The 22,442-nt window shown below is 42.5% G+C and overlaps 1 protein-coding gene across 1 annotated transcript in view; it reads right to left on the bottom strand.

Annotated features, from left to right (window-relative positions):
* Positions 1-90: 90 nt before the first annotated feature.
* The window catches only part of LOC138974868 (uncharacterized), a 24,633-nt gene continuing 2,281 nt past the window's right edge, over positions 91-22,442 (bottom strand). Inside the window, exons 1-9 of the mRNA XM_070347595.1 lie at positions 21,810-22,442; positions 20,114-20,362; positions 17,218-17,384; positions 16,399-16,525; positions 12,566-12,963; positions 10,264-10,434; positions 8,826-9,168; positions 6,487-6,738; positions 91-4,340 (exon numbers count right to left, since the gene is read on the bottom strand). The exon at positions 21,810-22,442 is cut by the window's right edge and continues 2,281 nt beyond it. Coding sequence (XP_070203696.1) covers positions 4,243-4,340; positions 6,487-6,738; positions 8,826-9,168; positions 10,264-10,434; positions 12,566-12,963; positions 16,399-16,525; positions 17,218-17,384; positions 20,114-20,362; positions 21,810-22,442 — 2,438 coding nt within the window. The 3' untranslated portion in view covers positions 91-4,242. The remainder of the gene's footprint in view (positions 4,341-6,486; positions 6,739-8,825; positions 9,169-10,263; positions 10,435-12,565; positions 12,964-16,398; positions 16,526-17,217; positions 17,385-20,113; positions 20,363-21,809) is intronic.

Here is a 22,442-nt window from a genome sequence, read left to right on the forward strand (position 1 = left end):
ACACACTCAGTCACACGCTATCATGCACACACAAGCATACGGGATGGTGACAACACGCACTCGAACAACACACACAGCACAAAACGAATGAACATTTCACACATTTCACTATTGAATCACTGGAGATCATTAATTATGGAACACGTACCACGACACCTCTCCTCACACACAAGACGAACACACAGTTGGGCACTGCACTAACACTAATACTAACAATAACACTAACACGCTTCCATCTGATTCCTTGGAATGTAAAAGCGGTCCTTAATTCAGCCCGAAGTCGACTTCTGGAAGACTTGGCGAAGTCTGTTGACCCAAAACTCAGTGCTGAAGGTCCGTGCGGCCAGCTTTGTGAAGTATACTTGGCGAAGTCTTTTGACCAAAAACTCAGTGCTGAAGGTCCGTGCGGCCAGCTTTGTGAAGTATACTTGGCCCGGTTAAGGACAGGCTCTATGTTCACATGTAAGAAATCACATCATTGAAGTCCTTGATATTACCCAGTCCGAACGAAGCTCACCCCACTGTCCACTGCCAAAAGTTAACATCCGTTGCCATTAGTTTCTTCTTTCTCAGCTGCAGAAATCAAACTTCTTCTTCTGCGTTCATGGGCTGAAACTCCCACGTTCACTTGTGTTTTTGCACGAGTGGATTTTTACATGTATGACCGTTTTTACCCCGCCATTTTAGGCAGCCATACGCCGCTTTCGAAGGAAGCATGCTGGGTATTTTTGTGTTTCTACAACCCACCGAACTCTGACATGGATTACAGGATCTTTTCGTGCGCACTTGGTCTTGTGCTTGCATGTACACACAAAGGGAGATAAGGCACTAGCAGGTCTGCACATAAGTTGACCTGGGAGATCGGAAAAATCTCCACCCTTAACCCACCAGGCGGCAGCGGCCGGGATTCGAACCCACAACTTTCTGCTTGGGAGGCCGGCGTCTTACCACTAGGCCACTGAGCCCGTCAGATATGAAACTGAATATCTAATCACAATAATTAACAAAAATCTATCATCCCACAACACATCAAAAACACATCCGTGAACAGCTCAGATCATGGGTCATTTTAACACCTTCACATTTAAATGCTTATTTTATAGCCATCCATTGAATTGAGAAGAAAACAAAGCATACTAAACTGCTAAGCATGAATCAAACAATAAGAAAATAAAAAGAAACAACAGCATCGTTTTGTATGTGTGGGTAGTAAACACGTTTTATTTACAAAACACGGCGGAAAATAGCGACAAATTTGTTGCACAGCGACAGGTCACTTTCTTCAACCAAGGCCAGTACTTTCATACATGACAAAGGAAAGCAAATATGGCCTGAATAATAAAGTTATAGTGTTCCTTTGCGTGTCTGAGTGATAAACTGTTTTAACCAACTATCTTCTGAAACGTAATTGCACTCAGCAGATTTTGTCTTCAGCTCATAACTTTCGTGTCACACGGTCTTTGCGACAAACAGATAGATCGCATTCTCGCAGAAAATCATTGACAACACAGACCAGTCATTTTTAGCATTGCATTTGGGAAGGGCTACTATTATAGTGTGTTTTAAGAAAGAAAAACATTACAGTATCGGCAAAACACGACCAAATAAGTTTTCGTGTCACAGCGTTATGGGCGTGAGATTGTGTTCTCACACTGTAGCAAAATCATTGACAACACAGACAAGTCAGTTTTAGCATAGACATTGGGAAAGGCTACTATTATAGTGTGTTTTAGGAAAGAAAAACATTATAGTATCAGCAGAACACGACCAAATCATTTGCGTTTTGGGCGTTATGGGCGTTTTTTCACACTGCAGATCATATCTCAAAAACTACGGAGTGGATCTTTATGAAATTTGATATGGATATTTTTGACTGGATTTTCTCATAGAAGGTTTTCCCGTTTATTGATAGGACAGTTTGATGACGTCATATTTTACCGTTTGCCAAAAGGTCGAGGCAGCACTTTCACAGTTACAGTTTTTCATCAATTTGATCGAATTTCTTATCACACAATCTCAGATCTAGGCCGGATTATGGGATTGCATTTCAGTTTGGTCACTTAAAGTTTTGTTATTGAAATGTTTGTTCGAAATATGTCATTTTTTCAAATTTTTAAAAACTAATATTTGAAACAAAAAAATTATATTGGTGTATTCCCTATTGCGTCCTGTATCTAAAACTATATAGTTTTGTTGTTTTGTATTGATAATTATGCTTAAAAATGAAGAAAACCGATAAATAACCACTATCTTTATTTATGAAAAAAGACACTTAACAAGAAGAGCAAACGCTCGATCGAGTCACTTTCGCAGTTCTGAATATTATATGAGGCATCAGATGGACAGGAAGAAATTGCTATTCACAACACAATGCATACCTGAAGCATACCTGTGACCTTGAAAAAGGTCAAAGGTCACCAAAGCAGACGTCAAAGTGTAGAGGTCACTGGGAGTCACGTTCACATAAAATTTGAGCCCGGTCACTTTTATAGTTTCCGAGAAAAGCCCAACGTTAAGTTGTGTGTTGCCGAACAGAAAAGGCTAGTTATCTCCCTTGTTTTTCTGATAACGTTCGTAAAAGGCTACAGATGTAAATACTTTGATGTAAAGAATAATCCTACAAAGTTTCAATCACATCCGATGAACTTTGTCAAAGATATAAAATGTCTAATTTTTCCTTTGACGCTGACCTGTGACCTTGAAAAAGGTCAAAGGTCAACGAAACCATCGTTAAAGTGTAGAGGTCATTGGAGGTCACGACTAAACAAAATATGAGCCCGATCGCTTTGATAGTTTCCGAGAAAAGTCCAACGTTAAGGTGGTGTCTACGGACGGCCGGCCGGACGGACGGCCGGCCGGCCGGACAGACTAACACTGACCGATTACATAGTCACATTTTCTCAAGTGACTCAAAAACAACTTCTATCTATTCCTTACCATTTTCTGATTCCAAATATATATAGTTTCATGGTGTTTGACGTTGAAAATAGGCTAAAACTTAACAAACTCGGATCGTTGAATGGAAATTATACTTCCAAGCTCCGTGCAGCTGACAACATGATAAAAACACGTCATTTCAAGTGTGGAACACGCTCATGACGTCATACTGAAAGGTGATGAATTATGGCTTCACCTTGCGATGTTTCATTTCAAACATTGTAACATTTTTAAAGGGGTTTCTTTCTCAGATTTATGTTTGCCCTCTGTCTGTCTCTCTATGTCTCCGTCTGTCTGACTGATTCAATTAAAATGTGTAATTACTTAGTTTTGCAAAAGTCAAACTAAGTAAGATATACCTAATTGATTCAGGTCTCTAAATTCTTATTGTAAAATTGTGAGTTTTATTCAAAACAAATTTAATTGGTGTTTTAAACTCAATAATGGGGCATGCTGTGATGAGTAGAAGAATGTGTGCTTACGAGCAGAAAAAGCCCATCAAAGTCAAGAATCGTGTTTTTCTTTTTCTATTTTCACCTTGTAGCTTCATACAGACACTAAGCAACAGTGTAGTTCCACTTCCAGTGCAATATCTTGTACTTTAATTTTGACCATCTGTGTAACACTTTATTGACCCATGATCTGAGCTGTTCACATCCGCATTCAACAATCTCTGGTCACAATAGCGAGGTCAGTCTGAACTATGAAGTGGACCTTGCCCAACTAGGTGATCTTTGTTGCATTCTAATCTAAACAATTGTCCTCAGGTGAGATTGGAATGTTCCCAAGCTACAATATTTACATGTTACAAATACTGATTCATAATATTGAACAAAATCATGAAATTTTACAACTGCACACTGCAACTGATGAAACAGGAACATAAACTGTATCTCAATATACCGGCACGGTGGCCTAGTGGTAAGGCGTCCGCCCCGTGATCGGGAGGTCGTGGGTTCAAACCCCGGCCGGGTCATACCTAAGACTTTAAAATTGGCAATCTAGTGGCTGCTCCGCCTGGCGTCTGGCATTATGGGGTTAGTGCTAGGACTGGTTGGTCCGGTGTCAGAATAATGTGACTGGGTGAGACATGAAGCCTGTGCTGCGACTTCTGTCTTGTGTGTGGCGCACGTTATATGTCAAAGCAGCACCGCCCTGATAATTATGGCCCTTCGTGGTCGGCTGGGCGTTAAGCAAACAAACAAGTGTATCTCAATATGCACAACACAATCCAACCGGTAAGGTTTGCGTATTCCACTCGTTGAGTTCAGTGAAGGGGTGAATGGTCGGCAACTGAATGTTGATTTATACAGTGCCTGCATCGTGCTTTCTCTTGTGGAGCAGTAGCACGTCTGACCGATGAAACCTTTCTCCACACTCTTGACAGGAATAGGGCTTCTCTCCTGCAACACAGTCAAACACACACACATAACACTTCTGGAAGAATTGCTCAAACAAAACTTTTAAGTCACCGTCAGAAAGATATGTGGGGGGGCATGTGGGAATGTCCCTGTGCAAATCCCTACAACTATGCAAACAGTCCCACACCAGAGAGAGAGAAACTCAAGTTTTACTCCCTCACGACAAAGCCATTAGGGGCATGTTCCCAGGTTTTACCCTGACTTTAGAAGAGATACACAAGTGTATGCATATTTAGGTACATGTAATATCAGCCATCTGCACTTATGGCAGAATGATGGAGGTCTTGTACGTGCCATTGTGGTGACACGGGGGCGGAACATGGATACGATCTCTAAGTCTGCACATAAAGTTGACCTGTGTCCGGCCCACATTCGAACCTGCGACCTTAGGATCACACGTCCAGTGCTCTACCAACTGAGCTACCAGTGCCCTGCTGCAAGTCATGAATAATAATATACAGAAGACGGAAAGGTCACTGAGCTTGGCTGGGGAAAGGTCACTGAGCTTGGCTGGGGAAAGGTCACTGAGCTTGGCTGGGGAAAGGCTTTGCAAGAGGGGACACATGGAAGGCACGCTGTAGATTTCTCCTTACTTGTCAACTTCACTCAAATGGATATTGCACGTAATGCGTTTTAACATGGAACAACCAACGCCATCAAAAACAGCAATTCTAGTAATGCATACAATCATGTCAACTACATATTTTAGCACAGAACAGACCTCGCCGTGACAGCGGCCCGCTCCCCCCGCTACACAAACACATTACTTCCCTTTAGCCTTGCGTCCCATTGTTCACTCTCTGTACACACCTGTATGCAGTCAAACACATTACTTCCCTTTAGCCTTGCGTCCCATTGCTCACTCTCTGTACACACCTGTATGCAGTCAAACACATTACTTCCCTTTAGCCTTGCGTCCCATTGCTCACTCTCTGTACACACCTGTATGCAGTCAAACACATTACTTCCCCTTAGCCTTGCGTCCCATTGCTCACTCCCTGTACACACCTGTATGCAGTCAAACACATTACTTCCCTTTAGCCTTGCGTCCCATTGCTCACCCCCTGTACACACCTGTATGCAGTCAAACACATTACTTCCCTTTAGCCTTGTGTCCCATTGCTCACTCCCTGTACACACCTGTATGCAGTCAAACACATTACTTCCCTTTAGCCTTGCGTCCCATTGCTCACTCTCTGTACACACCTGTATGCAGTCAAACACATTACTTCCCTTTAGCCTTGTGTCCCATTGCTCACCCCCTGTACACACCTGTATGCAGTCAAACACATTACTTCCCTTTAGCCTTGCGTCCCATTGCTCACTCTCTGTACACACCTGTATGCAGTCAAACACATTACTTCCCTTTAGCCTTGCGTCCCATTGCTCACTCCCTGTACACACCTGTATGCAGTCAAACACATTACTTCCCTTTAGCCTTGCGTCCCATTGCTCACTCTCTGTACACACCTGTATGCAGTCAAACACATTACTTCCCTTTAGCCTTGCGTCCCATTGCTCACTCTCTGTACACACCTGTATGCAGTCAAACACATTACTTCCCTTTAGCCTTGCGTCCCATTGCTCACTCTCTGAACACACCTGTATGCAGTCAAACACATTACTTCCCTTTAGCCTTGCGTCCCATTGCTCACTCTCTGTACACACCTGTATGCAGTCAAACACATTACTTCCCTTTAGCCTTGCGTCCCATTGCTCACTCTCTGTACACACCTGTATGCAGTCAAACACATTACTTCCCTTTAGCCTTGCGTCCCATTGCTCACTCTCTGAACACACCTGTATGCAGTCAAACACATTACTTCCCTTTAGCCTTGCGTCCCATTGCTCACTCTCTGTACACACCCGTATGCAGTCAAACACATTACTTCCCCTTAGCCTTACGTCCCATTGCTCACCCCTGTACACACCTGTATGCAGTCAAACACATTACTTCCCTTTAGCCTTGCGTCCCATTGCTCACTCTCTGTACACACCTGTATGCAGTCAAACACATTACTTCCCTTTAGCCTTGCGTCCCATTGCTCACTCTCTGTACACACCTGTATGCAGTCAACACATTACTTCCCCTTAGCCTTGCGTCCCATTGCTCACTCTCTGTACACACCTGTATGCAGTCTCCTGTGTACAGTCAGGTGGTTAGTGCAGGTGAAGAACTTGCCACAGATGTCACAGGTATGGGGCTGAATTCCTGTGTGCTGTCTACTGTGAATGGTCAGTTTCTCCTTGTATCTGAAGGCCTCTCCACACACGTCACACACGTACGGCTTCTCTCCTGTGTGTTTTTTCCTGTGGCAGCGCATGCTTGGGCCCGACCTGAATGCCTCCCCGCAGATGTCACACATATATGGAAATTCACCTGTGTAGACATATAGATATACACTGAAAACTTTATAATCTCAAAGGAGAAATCAACGTGTGGTGTATATATAATGGCAACATGAAACAACATTCAACTTAACATGTCACACTATAAAACATTAAAATTTACTGTATTTTTGGGACTGCGAGGCACTTAGATGCAATAGGTGCACCCCCCACTATAAAGATGTCAATGAGAAACATCCACTCAGTAGGGTCTTCCACAATCCACTTTAGACTTATCATCCCCAAGTCAAAGGAAGTATACTCAGAGAAAACGTGTTTGTTCCCAGATGTGCTTCAAGATCAAAGCCACTGCGCTCTAATGCTGGGTGGCCTTGTGACCTCGGGTCAATTACCAATGCTTGTTATTCTCTCAGGTGCCAGGAGATTGGTTCCGTATAACTCTCGCTATCTCCATTACACATGTCGTATGCATTTAGAGAGTTATTTCCCTTTGGTTACATATGTTGGTCTTCTGTAAGTTAAATATCAACAACATAATCATCATTATGCTTTGCTTTAATTTATGTATGTAGATGTTGAAATGTATAAAGTCATTGCTGGTTTTAAGCCACAAATGTCGACTTTGTGAACATGAACAGATCATGGTTCATTTTTATCATTTTAAGTTGCACTTAACGGAAGTGATCTGAATGTAGGGGAAAAATATTGGGCTGTAATAAATTAGTGAATCATCGTCCTCTCTGTCAGTCATGATATGCACAGGTTCAATTATGATTTGAGTAGGTCACACTGTAAATGAATACAGATAATTTGTTATGTTCAAGTGTAAATGTAAGCATTGGACGATTCGTGAGTGCGACTTTTGAGTCTCATGATCTGTTCCTTTTACAGTTAGTCAAGTTTTGACTAAATGTTTTAACATAGAGGGGGGAATCGAGACGAGGGTCGTGGTGTATGCGTGTATGTATGTATGTGTGGGTGTGTGTGTGTGTAGAGCGATTCAGAGAAAACTACTGAACCAATCTTCATGAAATTTCACATAAGAGTTTGTGGGTATAATATCCCCAGACGTTTTTTTCATTTTTTCGATTAATGTCCTTGATGATGTCATATCCGGCTTTTTGTGAAAGTTGAGGCAGCCCTGCCACGCTCTAATTTTTCAACCAAACTGGTTGAAACTTTGGTGAAGTAATCTTCGACGAAGCCCGGACTATGGTATTGCATTTCAGCTTGGAGGGTTAAAAACTAGTTAATTAGTTTGCTCATTAAAGTTTTCATTAAAATCGGTGCTCAGAATGACAAAAAATAGGTTAAGTAAGCACTGCGTTTGCACCCTACCCGGAGACGAGCGTGACCCGTCTCTTTTTTTGGGAGTGGTTAGTCGAGAGTATCGTAAATATAGTCTCGGCGATGACTGTTTATTGTGTTTATCTGTTACTTTAATGCCGACAGCTTGACTCAATGTTTTTATATCGCTTCACGCAACTTGTTTCATTTATCATATAGAATACTTAAAGCACCTTTTTTTTTTAGATTGTACAAATATCTAGGACTGTTTGCAAGGATTTTCATATTCATTCTCCTTGATATTCCCTCAATAATACACCAAATTAAAAACAAATATTGGAAACAAGTGTTTTGTGCAAGAGAGATCAAGGGAGATAACTTTGAAGCAATTTCAAAACAATGAAATAGCATAATAATAGCCTTAAAAAATTAAATCAAAACAAGGAATTAAGATCTCTGCACACTTTGACTTCCTAGTTTTCTCTGTTGTATTGATCTGAGGGGAAAATCGTGTTTTTTTCTCAGAATTTTTCAAAAATGAAAATCAAGGGAGGCAAGTTACAGATGACTGATAGGAAAACATTCCACATTCAGTCATGTATATCTTTCAACTAAGACACGATTCAGAGGAGATCATTTTTCTGAATCATTTTTCTATGCGTTTTCTTTTAAAATGTAAAAATGAAAAGATCGGGTAGTTGGAACAATGTAGAGGTATATGTTCTGTCCTGTTAGTAGCCTAAAGGCTCAAAGATGGAGATTCCAGTTTACAATCGATACATATATCATTGCGCAGAAAGTTCATCAGCTAGCACTTTACACTTCACTCACCTGTATGCTGTAGGCGATGACGCTTAAAGCCATTGAGGAAAGCGAAGCCCCGGCCACAAAAGTCACACTTGTAGGGTTTCTCTCCAGTGTGTACTCGCATGTGGGGCCCAATGTTTTCCCTTGTGATCTTCTTGCCGCAGACCTCGCACTGGACTTTGTGCAGCCCCAGGTGGCGCTCCTTGTGGGCCAGCAAGTGGAACAGACGTCGGAACGATTTGTGGCACACGTCACAGGGAAACGGCTTTTCGCTGTTGTGGGTCTCTTCGTGTTTTTGCAGGCCATATTTTGAGACAAGAATCTTCCCACAGTGCTTGCATTTGTATATGCGGGTCTTCTTGGGTGACTGACAAAGAAAATAGAAATAAGATTAGACATCACATAGTCCTGGGAGGTTACCCTAAGGAGTATTTTGGCGGCTTTCTTCCTGGGGTAATCGAGATGCCATACAGTATGGCGCTACATATTTACATTTAGTCAAGCATGGGGTAAATGTTTTTAGATCGGTGCGTGCATGTGTGTGGAGCAAACCTCGGAGAACTACTGAACCGATCTTCATGAAAACTTCACATGTAAATTCTTGTAGATGATATTCGCTTATTTTTTCTCTCTCAAAGTTCTAGATAAATTACTTTCAGTAAATGTTGAGGTTGATACACGTCGTTTGCCAAATTGATTCACTTTTTTGTCAAAGAATCTTTGCCTTAGTTCGAAACAGGCCTTTAACAGCTTCTCTGACCAGGCTGACACCTGTCTTCTTCAAAATGGCAAAACAACACTGCTAGACACAACAGCTGAACCAAATAAATGTGTATGGGTAGAAAATGAATTGTTCTTCAATTTGAGATCAAAATTATTTGCTTATTTTGATTTTTTGGGGTGTATTTTAGTGTCTGCAAGTTTGCTTTTGCGAATTTTATTTTGGGGGGTGTCCTAGGTCTCAGGTAGACTGCATAAACACTAATTGATGAAAAATGAAACACTTTATTTCATACAGTCGGGGAATGAATGACCTTTCTGGCAATAAACTTGGTTTTAATGCAACTGGCTGCACCACAACGATCTACAGCTAAATGCATCTGTGTACTTTTTTATGATGGGTAGTGTAGAATGCATTCTCTTTACTTTCTTCAGCAATACTCTAGTTAAATAATGAAACAGACATGCAACAAGAAACATTATATATTGTTATCTTTTTTTTTAATTGTGAATATTCAAATCCATTTCAAAACCTTTGGTTACCAAGTTGACATACTTTAAAACCCTTGTAATTTACTGAACATAGACAAACAAAATGTACAAGTACTTCTAATTCTTCTTTATCTGCAGGCCAAGGATACATATCATTATATGGAACCCGTTCTTATTAATGAAATCAACTTGTCTGGTTAAAATGTCTCAGTCTAAATGTAGCAGTTGACCAACAGATCGGGCTGCCAACCTTGTGTTGTGAGCTCTGTCTTTGTCTTTTCCTGGTCCTTCCAGTAGGGTCCTTGTCATCACCGCCTGCAATGTCCTTGATCTTAGCGCTGTCAGTATCAGTGTCCTTGACCTTCTCAGTACCAGTGTCCGCTGTCACTGCCGCCTCGGTCACCTCACTGCTGCCTTCATTCTGTGGAGACAAGCAGACAATACAGTGCTACCTCAGTTTAGAGACCTAAAGCCCGTCCTTAAAGCCTGTCCTTAAAGCCTGTCCTTAAAGCCTGTCCTTAAAGCCCGTTCTTAAAGCTCGTCCGTAAAGCTCGTCCGTAAAGCCCGTCCTTAAAGCCAGTCCTTAAAGCCTGTCCTTAAAGCCCGTCCTTAATTGGGCAAAGTCGACTACGCGAAGTATACTACACGGAGCTTGCCGCACGGAGCTTTAGCACTGAGTTTTTGGTAAAAAGACTTTGCGTAGTCTTGGCGAAGTGGACTTGGGGCTGAATCAAGGACCACCTTAACTGGGTCAAGTCGACGACGCAAAGTATACTCTGTGAAGCTGGCCGCTCCAAGCTTTAGCACCGAGTTTTCAGTAAAGAGAATTTGCATAGTCTTCACGAAGTCGACTGGAGGCTCAATGAAGGACTGGCTTAACCCAATGTAAACCATGCAGTGCTGTCTTACCGCCAGTGTTTTCACTGCAGTGCTCAGCCTGCACAGATCAACAACCAGTCAAGACAGTGCTGTCTGACCGCCAGTGTTTTCACTGCAGTGCTCAGCCTGCACAGATCAACAACCAGTCAAGACAGTGCTGTCTGACCGCCAGTGTTTTCACTGCAGTGGTCAGCCTGCACAGATCAACAACCAGTCAAGACAGAGTTATTTTTGGAATTCGTCCATTTAATTTTTGTGTATTCATATTTTTTTCCCGACATTTTATTCAACTACAGTGGTACCTGTGACGTGCGGACCCTCTGATGAATGGACACTCTGATGAAAGGACACTCTGATGAAAGGACACTCTGATGAAAGGACACTCTGATGAAAGGACACTCTGATTTTCTTCTTCGTTCATGGGCTTAGACTCCCATGTACACTACCTGTTTTTTGCACGAGTGGAATTTTACGTGTATGACCGTTTTTACCCTGCCATTTAGGCAGCCATACGCCGCTTTCGGAGGAAGCATGCTGGGTATTTTTCGTGTTTCTATAAGTATAACCCACCGAATTCTGACATGGATTACAGGATCTTTTCCGTGCGCACTTGGTCTTGTGCTTGCGTGTACACACGAAGGGGGATAAGCCACTAGCAGGTCTGCACATAAGTTGACCTGGGAGATCGGAAAAATCTCCACTCTTAACCCACCAGGCGGCTGCGGCTGGGATTCGAACCCTCGACCTTCCGATTAAGAGGCCGACGTCTTACCACCCCGCCTCAGCGCCCGTCCGGACCCTCTGATGAAAGGACACGTCCCCCTTAAAAGGACACCTGTTGTCCCTTCTTCTATTATCTCCACCAAAATATACCTGTCATGACAGGCCACCTGCAATGTCGGGACACTTGTGGATGGCCCAAAGGGTGTCCTTTCATCACAGGTACCAGTGTAAAAATATTAATCAATTTGCAAGTTTTCAAGGTTGTTCGACCGAAATTCCTAATCAATTTGATTGAAAAATGAGGTCACTACAGCGTGGCCTCAACATGACTGTTTCTTCTCTTCTTTTTCTTCTTCGTTCATGGGCTAAAATTCTCACGTGAACTCATGTTTTTGCACAAGTGGAATTGTAGGGGTATGGCTGTTTTTACCTCGCCATTCAGGCAGCATACACCAATTTCAGGGGAAGCATGATGGGTATTTTCGTGCTTCCATAACCCACCAAACTCTGACATGGATTTCAGGATCTTGCCCGTCCGCAATTGGTCTTGTGCTTGCATGTACACACGAAAGGGGATAAGGCGCTAGCAGGTCTGCATATGTTGACCTGGGATATTGGAAAGAATCTCCACCCTTAACACACCAGGCGTGAACAAAAAAGAGAAAAATAAACCCAGGCAGCCGCGGCTGGGATTTGAACTCACTACCTTCCAATTAAGGGCAGATTATACCTGCGCAGAGTCAGCGGCACAGACGACACATTGCATATTATTGATGCTGCGAAAGGGATTATGACGAGTACTTGGCCTGGTTTTTTTTCACGCTGGGATAATCTGCAGTACGTCGTCTGTGCCGCTGACTCTGCGCAAGTATAATCTGCCCCTTAGGAGCCAGTCTTATCAACTAGCCACTGCGCCCGTCCTTGTCTGTTAAAAGGGTGGTTATACTCACACTTGTCACGTGCAACACAACACGGCTTCCCTGCATGCTGTCCTCCCCCCTCAGTGTGCGGCTGGTGGGCGGCGTGCGCTGACCGTGCTGACTGTGTCCAGACACAGGGCTCGTCAGGGGTGGGAGGGGCTCTGTGCCACCCACACTCTCCTCCCTCCTCTCATCGCCACTGACATCGTCGTCGTCATCAGGGCCAGGACTGCCCCACTGATCTGTGTGCCCAGAGTCGTCTTCTCTTCCTTCAACAGCGTCGTGGTTTACGTCGTTGGAAGTCAAGGTGTGTTGAGAGTTATCCACCTCAGGAGTTTGCTGACTTACGGACAGCACGGTGTCCAGAGTCACGGTTGTCCAGTCCCCGGTGGCGGCCCCGTGTTCTCCTGATGCACTGCCGCTGTTTTCTGCGCATGGAAATACATTTTGTAACAACAGGAAATAGTTCTGATCCAATCAATTATTATTGCTAAAGAAATGTGTGCAAACTGCTTTACAATCTGAAATATTATACACCCAAAACTGCAGTACTATTTTTCAGAGGAGGGAAAACAAAAACACTATTGATCCAGGAAAGAAAAACTTGACCTCCAATGTATGCTGTAATGATTCGTTCAAGTTTCTCACAAAAACAGTTCAGTGGAAAATTCCCTCGCTGGCACACATGAAATGAACAATGCAGTGAAGTTTTAGGCTAATCATTGTCATAATTATGTCACCATTTTTTCAACACCTATCCAACCACATAGTTCAAAGCCAAAGCTTCAACTAAGAAAATAATATCATAGAGATGAAATATTATTGACAAAGTTCAAACACTGCAGTTATTTTTGTTTAATATGTTTTTGATTTAGTTTTGAACCCCATGATGCTGTTTGGGTGCAAAAAGATTGCACTTAGCCGACTCCACCATAGAGTGGAACGCCTCTTTTTAGGCATAACTCTTTTTTAGATTTTCTCTTCAAAGTCTCTGTCAATCTACTCCATCTTAACCTTCAGCGGATCACACTTTGGACTACAGAGTCCGGATGATGTGGGTCGTGTACAACCCATACTTTCTACAGAAGTATTCAACATTAAAAGTATTGGTCGTACACGACCCATGCCATCCGAATAGGGATAGACTCTTCAACGCCTCATTGCAAAGTATTAGTCGTACATTTTTATTTGGTGTTTAACGTCGTTTTCAACCGTTCAAGGTTATATTGCGACGGTCAGTCGTACATGACCCATGCCATCCTAATACAGTAATAGGGATGAACACCATGAAATGCCTCCTGTGAAAGGCGCCACGTTAAATCCAAAGCCACATCCACTTTTTAAACCATGTGAATCCAAATCTGCTTCAGATCCAGCTTTTTTGTTGTTGCTCCTTTTTTATTTTGTAAAGTTCTACAAGTTTGATAGTTTTTAGATTTTATTTAGTCATTAAATTTACACTAAATGTGTGTAAGATAGATTCAAAGTTTGTTTAAAATATGTAGGAAAATGTCACTGCAAGAATTCTATGCGCTTCCTGTTCCGGCGCTTCCGGTCTGCCATTTTTCTAAGCACGAGCCACGGTTTTTTGTTCCATCAATATCAGCCATAAACATGACGCACAAAGGCCATCATTGGGTGAATATTGTTCAGTTTGTTTCCATCATCAATTTTCTGTTCAGGAATAATTATATTAGTCTTGTACAGCCTTTTACCATGCGGTGTTTTAGTGTTTGCCATGATGTGCGCACTTTTTGCAAAGTTTATTTTACGGTTTAATTAATGTTCGGTGTGTCAAATTCAAGTAAGAGTGGTATTTTGTACATGTTTGCTTTTCATTTAATTAAACTGTTATTCGTGCCAAAGGATAACGTTTCCTAGTTATTTTGTTTTTTTAACCATTTTCTAGTCAACAGTATGCCCATCTGTGATTCAGAATAAGTTTTTTGGTTTGTTTTGTTAACCCTTTTTGTGTTAAAGTGTGTAAGAGATGAAAGTAATGGTCAGAGCTCTTTTTCTAAGTTGGTAGAATTCTTATTATCTCCCTTTAAGTGTAACAGAACAGTTTTCAAAATGACAAGTTTCACAGGTTGTTTCCCTTTGTTTTTGTAGTGTCAGTCTAATGATAGTACAGTAAAACCTGTCAAATAAGGACACCCTTGGGACCAGACAAAAGTGTCCTTATTCTGCAGGTGTCCTTATTAGACAGGTGCAAGTAAACGCGACAGTCAAGTTGAGAGAGAGAGAGAGAGAGTACTGCACATGTACATGTACATTTATAAGAAAAACAGAAGCTGTTTAGATTAAATAGAGAAACATTTACTATTGACTGTTGTAAAACAAGTTTCAGGCATGGTACTCTCAAAAACGAAAATCCGAAAAAAAAAATCGAAAAAAAATCTGCTGATTGACTTGAGATTATTATTTTTTCTTACTCAAGCCTTGTTATCTTTCACTTATATCCCTCTCAGCTTCAAGGAGAGGGCACTAAACACATTTGAATTAGTAAAAAGTCGCCTGAGCGGCCCCCTGGACCCCCGGCCCCGGCTTTATTTCAGCTGAAACTGCCATTCCTTCAGTACCATGCCTGAGTTTAAAAACTTGTGATAATGCATGTTTCAGCTACTAGGTACTGCCCTGCCTTTGATCTGGCGCACACACAGATTTCCACTCTGTTAAACTCGGTCACTGACCGGTCACTGACCCCCATGCAGGAAGTGTTTCCTCTCTCAGATATGACAGGGGAACCACCTCTCATGGCAAAAACTGGGTCATTGACCCCTGGGAAGAAGGTCGTGTCTTTTAACAAGGCCACCCAGCTATCACAATGCCTTTGATCTGGCCGCACACACTTATTATGGACCCAAAATACGTGTCCGCGTCCGTAATGCCGAGGTGGCCGTAACGTACAGGTGTTTTACAGTGTAAATCAGTCCGTGCCGAGACTGACTGTCCGTATTCTGCGAGTGTCCGCTAAGTCCAGTGACCGTATTTGACAGTTTTCACTGTAGTTGCTGTTCATTATTAGTATGGTTGAGTGATTGTAATGTCACATTGGTTTCAGTTTGACGGTGCAGTATGTTGGAACTACAGTTGATTAAACATCACTTCAACTACGCATCAGTTCTGCCAGGCTTTTGTTTTGTGTGGCTGCTACACCTTTAATTCCATATCAATCATACGGGTTGTCCCCGACTCACAACAACCGGACTGTGTAGTTCAAATGACGTAATTGTTAATTTGTTTGTTTACAAAGAAAATCCTTTAAAAATTGGTCGGCAGGAAGGTTCTATGGTGCTTGAGGATTACATGAACATGGGTGTTACTGGGAAAAATCAAAAAACCTGAAAGGCAGGGGTCCAAAATGCTCAAGTTTGAAAGAAAGTTTCTGGACACCGACGAAACTAAATCATAATAAGCAAGATGGCGGCAAATCCAAGGGAGCGAACCGAGAAAGCACGCGAACCGGTGTCAAAAGTCGGATCGGAACCGCTGCTCGTTATTTCAACTTTGCGAAACAAAGCTTTTTTTTTTTTTTTAAACCCGGAAAACCGGAATTTCCGGCTTCAGATTTTTTCAAAAACCGGAAATCCGGCAAAAGCCGGAAGAGTAACACCCATGCATGAAGTCTCAATTAAAAACTCCCAAAAATTTTAGAGATACAGACACTGTTGTGAGGCTGTGGGTCGTCCACTACCCAGGGAGATACAGACACTGTTGTGAGGCTGTGGGTCGTCCACTACCCAGGAAGCACAGTGAAGGTTAAGACTCCCTACTTTTCAAGATCTGACTTAAGGGGGTTCCATAGTAGCAGAGAAATTCTGGCAATCTGCAGTAGAGTTAACATGACACAAACTGCTGACCTGTTGGAGAAGTCACAGAAGGATGGGAGAGGAGATGTCTGAGTCTCTCACTGCCGCACGACAACATCCGTCTGTCTCCCAGGACGACCGCACCCGCCTCCACACCCAGCGCCCTCAGCTTGCCGCACTGACACAACAAACACAGTCAATCAGTCAATTAGTCAGTCAATCAATCAGTCAGTCAATCAGTCAATCAACCAGTCAGTCTGTAAGTCACTCAGTCAGTCGCTCATCAGTCACTCAGTCAGTCGCTCAGTCAGTCGCTCAGTCAGTCAATCAGTCAGTCGCTCAGTCAGTCAGTCTCTCAGTTAGTCAATCAGTCAATAAATCAGTGTGTCTCACTGACACACCCAAAACAGTCAATCAGTCACTCTGTCAGTCAATGTCTGGTCTTCAGCTTGTCACACTGACACACCAAAAACAGTTACTACAATCTGTCAAATGCTGGACATTTAACCTATTATTTGTTCCAAATATTTGCATGAAAACAATTGTTGCAATTTACACGTCTACTGTCACTTGTATTGGCGAGCAAAATATATTTGGGCTGCAAAACACAAAATGGCAAAAACACAGGAGGCTTACTCCCAGTCCCGGTGCTAATGTTGGAACGATTACACTACAGTGCAAGGACCCCCAATTTAAGACTTCCTCAATGTTAATGTTGTGTTGATAACCTGGGTACATTTACCCCCATTTCAAGACTCCCTCCTTTTTAAGACCTGTGTTTTCAGATTTGTGGAGGTCTTAAAAGGGGGGTTCCACTGTACATGTATAGCTTGCACTGTCAACCAGTAACCCAGCTTGTATTTGACTTACAGTGTTCACCAGTGAATCCAACTGCTGCTGAATGACTGTAGACGCTGTGCTGTGCTGTGTCTCTATGTGCTGTGTCTCTCGACCCTCCAAGCTGTCGGCCGCACCAACCTCCCTCTTCACCACCCTGTCCCCCTCTGATCTCCCTTCCAGGCCAGCGCAGGCCATCACTGTGCACACATAAACACAAATCACAACTTATCATTAAAATGTTAATGTAATTCACAAACACAAAAAAAGTAATTACAACATAAATAACACTTAAACAAAATCTAGAACTTAATTAACAGACAAACAGTATAAAAAACTTAATGAACAGATTAAACAGTAATTACAACCTCTATTATTATCCAAACTATATATTTAATTAAACACTGTTGCTTAAAATTAATAAAAATGCTGGTTCATGTGCGTGCTGCCAGTGACAGACAAGTGAATATTGATGGTGCACTGTACCACTATATATATATATTTATCGCATTTTTTCTGATCACATGACAAAACATGCTGTTGTCATTGGTCAACTAGGAACTGTATATCAATTGACATTGCGCAGGAAGTTCCCAGCGAATTTGATATCGCGCAGGAAGTAGTTCATCAATTTTAATTTTGAAGAATAAAATCTCACCTGAAGGAAACAAATGTCTCCCTTTTTTTTAAATCACAAATTTATAAAAGAAAAGTAATTGAATCAGAAAGATTAAGCTGTGCAATGAATAAAATCAAACTTTTCCCACCCAGCTTTAACAGAGAAGTAGTAGAAAAGAATGTTACAATCTTACCGACTGAGGTAGTTGGAACAGCCATAAACAAAGCTGACCTTGAAAGTACCAGTAGTGGCAGTACTTAGAAAACTGTGAGATTTCTTGCAGCGTTTCAGCGCACATCACTCACAAAAAGGCAGGAAATGAGCAGCCGATTTAAACAGTTCGCACCTGCATGAACCATTGTCCACCTTTCTTAGTCGTAGCCATACAACATCAACCGAACAACTTTCAGCATCTTTCACAGTCACAGCGCCGTCGGAGGACACCATTTTGGAGGCGTCGTAAGCGAGACTGAGCTTCGACAACATTATTATGCAGTCCGCCGATACAGTGGAACCCCCCTTTTAAGATCCCCCAATTTAAGACTTCCTCCCTTTTAAGACCTTGCTTTTTGAGATTTTCTGTTCATAACCTCTGTAAATTAACCTCCATTTTAAGACCCCTCCTTTTTAAGACCTGATTTTCTCAGATTTATGAAGGTCTTAAAAGGGGGGTTCCACTGTACCGACAAATACCTGGAAGCTTTCTTGGGCACAGAAAATGAGCCAGAGTACTTCGCTGATACTGCCTGGCGCACTTCAGTTCCTGCCATCGTTCAGAATTGCCAAATCGAACAGTCAAAAAGAATACGACCGAGGAAGTAACTGGGACATTCTTCGCTGTTCCTTCGAACTGGCAACTCCACTGAACTTGTTAGCCTTTGTTGGTGATCTGTTTCGACCGTATATTTTTTTTCTTTTTTCATTATTTCTTCTTCTTCAGCGTTCGACCAATGATGTAGACACAACCATATTTGTCGGTGATGCGTAGACACTCGGTTCTCACCTCACCCTGAAGGTCAGTGTCTTCCGTCTTCGGTAGGCCTTCGTGGGTGTGATTTTGGACTTTTCCTTGTCCTAGACAAGTTTCCTCACACGGTTATCGGCCCTCATCTGGCCGGGTTTGACTTCCGAGTGTCCTTCTCCTAGGAAAGCTGCCTATCAGGGCTGACGAGTCTTTCCAACCCGGCGCTTGTGAAAGCAGCAAAACATGGGGCATCTTCATCCGCTAAAACAGCCGTTGGGAGCTCCTCGTCCGCCTGTTTTACCGTTGGGATGTGAGACTAAGGGTCCTCTTCCGCCTTCACAGCCGTTGGGAGTACACTCTCCTCGTCCGCCTGGTCAGCCGTTGGGGCGTAGAGTCTTTGTAGGTAACCCATGCCTGGGGGTTTGGTTCATGGGCGCCAGGGCGTGTCCACGCACCGGTGGGCCTGCATGCCGCATGTTCGGGGCCAAACCTCCTCCGCGCCCTTGCAATTCTGCCTGGGGACATAAGGCCCCCAGTTACCACCCAACACCTCGTGGAGGGTTGCTTTAAAGCTTGCATAGGACTTGTTGTGGAGAGGCTTACTGGCAGGGAGAGACTTACGCAAGGCTGCTCTCTTTTTCGCCGGTGCTGCAAGCAGCTTGGCTAGCCGGCGGTGAAGGCTGAAAGCGAGATGTGACAAGCATATGTATATATATGTACTCCAACACGCTGCGGGCGCATCACACAACCATTTGTTGGGCCTTTTTTCATTATAAATGCCTTATTTTGTCTGAGAAAAAGAACCAGTTACTGAAAAATAAAAGTAAGAGCAGCAAAGTTATAAAAGCAGGAAAAGACAACCCAACATTTCCAACATTAAATACAAGGCAGTAGCCTCCCTTGCGTTTGTCTGACTTCTTAGGTAGGTTTATGATTCCTACTGTTCCGAAATCGAATGCGATAAAATCGTTATCGTTAGATTTGACTGTGATATCAACATTTATCAGTCTGAATGTCTCGAAAGGCTGAATCATATCAGATCTCAGCTTACGCCTCGATCTGATATGATTTCAGCTTTCTCGACATTCAGACTGATAAATGTTGATATCACAGTCAAATCTAACGATAACTAATAATATAAAATAATATTAATAATGTATAATACTTTTAGAACACATAAATCCAGGGTTAAACCCTGCTCAGAGAGCTTTACATTTTCTGGGAAATCTACACACACAAATATCCTTATTTTAATGTTTACATCTCATTTTTTAATGAATCTGTGACACTGTATGTAAACACACACACACACACACACACACGCAAAGAAAGAAACACTGACTTACCCTGATCAATCACAAAGGTTTCTGGCGCAGCAGACCCAGGCTCAGATTTTGCGACATGGTCCAACTCCAAGTCCAACGACTCCAAGTCCATGCAATTGTGTGTCCAGCCTGATTTGCCCTTGACCGCCCTGTGGTACAATGACAACCCTTGATACCCACTGCCCACTCCACCTGTCTGCTGCTCCAGCATGCTACAGCTACACACCTTGCCCCCCAGGTGCTTCACTGTGGGGTGTTGGTCTTGTATGCCTGCACAGGTTGAGCACAATGAAGGTCCTTTATTTGTGTGTAAACGCAAACTACATGTACATGTTAGTGGCAGTGGCAGTGTGTGTGTGTGTGTGTGTATCCGTGTTTGTGCGTGCATTTAGGCCAAAAAAAAGAAAAGGTCTGTTTACGGTAACCCGACCGACCCTAGTTTTTTCGCGCGACCCTAGACTTTTTTTGGGCATTTGGGAGAAAAAAATATGGTTTTTTGGAGAAAAAAAAAACCCGACCTACCGACCCTATTTTTTTGGCCTATGTTACCGTAAACAGACCTATTTTTTTTGTTGGCCTTACACATAAGTTAGTGTACAAATGATTATGCATGTACTGATACTCCCAATAGGCAATCTGTGAAGGGATACTTTTCTCTGCTAAGAAATTTTAAATAACAAATCTCAGAAGAAAGTCTCTGCTGACTTCCAATTGCTTTTTTCACAGCTTCTGATATTTTATATAACTATCAGTACAGGGATCGCGTTTACGCACGATTTTTGTGTATTTGACGCATTTTAAAAGTCACTGATGCGTTTTTTTCGCCGCGCCGCGTAAGCCATACGCAAAAATATTTTAACTTTTTCTTGTCTTCACACAGCGCTTTTGCTCTGACTTAATAATTACCCGATCCTGAAACTGACTATAGGGCTCGAGAAGTGACGACACACATGTAATCTGCGCGTCAAAACTAAAGTCCGTTTCGTTTTGCATCGAAGTATCGCAAACGAACGTAACGAGGGTATTACCAGATAATGTCTTGTCGGATAATGAAACAGACATTAGCTGCTCTCCCATCTCGCGCTTCCAAAAGGCGGAAAGTGTGTCTAGTCATATTAGAGCGGGAAACAAACTCGCAAGGCCCGAAGGTTGGAGACAGCAGGGGTGTTATTCGACAGGCGTGCGCGGAGTTCGACAGGAAAACTCGCCGTATTTAGATAAGGAGTGTCTTTAAGTCTTTCGTGCGTGTTTTGTTTGTGTCTGTACGTGTTTTCGTAGTACGCAAAAATATTGGTCCGTGACGCGTTTTTTTCGTTTCGTTGCGTATGACTTACGCGTTTTTTAAAAAGCTAGCGCGATCCCTGTCAGTATCATATATATATTGATAACATGTTCTGTTTGATTAAGGGTATTCAGCTGGTATTTCCTTGTTTTTTACTACCTATTTTATTCATGTTTTTATTAATTAGTTAGTGGAAGAATCTTTTGTAATGTATGTTTGATGGTGTATGCTTTTAATTAAGCGTTGTTGACTATGGTATGAATGTATCTATGTAAATGCTTGTATAACTGTGTTTTAATTTTAAATGTGTCAAGCGCAAAGAGCATACTTGTAAAGTTATGATGTTGCGCTATATATAAATGCTCATTTATTATTATTATTATTATTATATTATTATTAGATCTACACCAAGGTGATGGTCAGAAATTTGCTTACCTAAAATCTTGTTGACTTTCTCTGTCATCATTCTCCACCTTTCTTGCTGGTCTTGTCTTTGACTGTGACTGCCTTCCAGTTCCACACTTTGTGGTTCCAGCAGTGACTCCTTGAACATGTCCATTTCCACAATAAGAGTGTCCCGCTCTGTGTGTGTCAGAGACACTTCACAGCTGTTGTGTCTCTTAGTTGGTTCACTGTCTTCAGACTGCTGTTCCTGGTTAGACAGGCTGATGTCGTCAGAACTGCCCGCTGTGATGTCCGTACCGCCGCTGTGCTGGATCTGTTCATCGTGAAAAGTCCCATTCAGTATTGCTACAACTTGACTTGTGTAAGGGAACACCGACACTCCTGATGTATCCTGGTTTTGCTGGGGAGTTTGCAAGGCCTGTTTTTTCATGTCCCTCCATTTTGTGCGGAGTTCTTCCCCAGTCCGCTTCATTCCTGGTACAGCACCGACACTCTGCACTTTTCTCAGAATCAACGACCAGCTTTTATCTTTCTGTCGTATGGTTGCTTGGTTGCATCCTTTGCTCAGCAGAGCATCTCTGTGTGTGTTAACCTCGGTCAGCAGGGTGCTCATTTCTACATCACTAAAGTTCTGTTTCCTTTTCCGTTTCTGCTTTGGTCTGG

Source organism: Littorina saxatilis, linkage group LG8 (assembly GCF_037325665.1).
Source record: "Littorina saxatilis isolate snail1 linkage group LG8, US_GU_Lsax_2.0, whole genome shotgun sequence".
NCBI lineage: Eukaryota > Metazoa > Mollusca > Gastropoda > Littorinimorpha > Littorinidae > Littorina > Littorina saxatilis.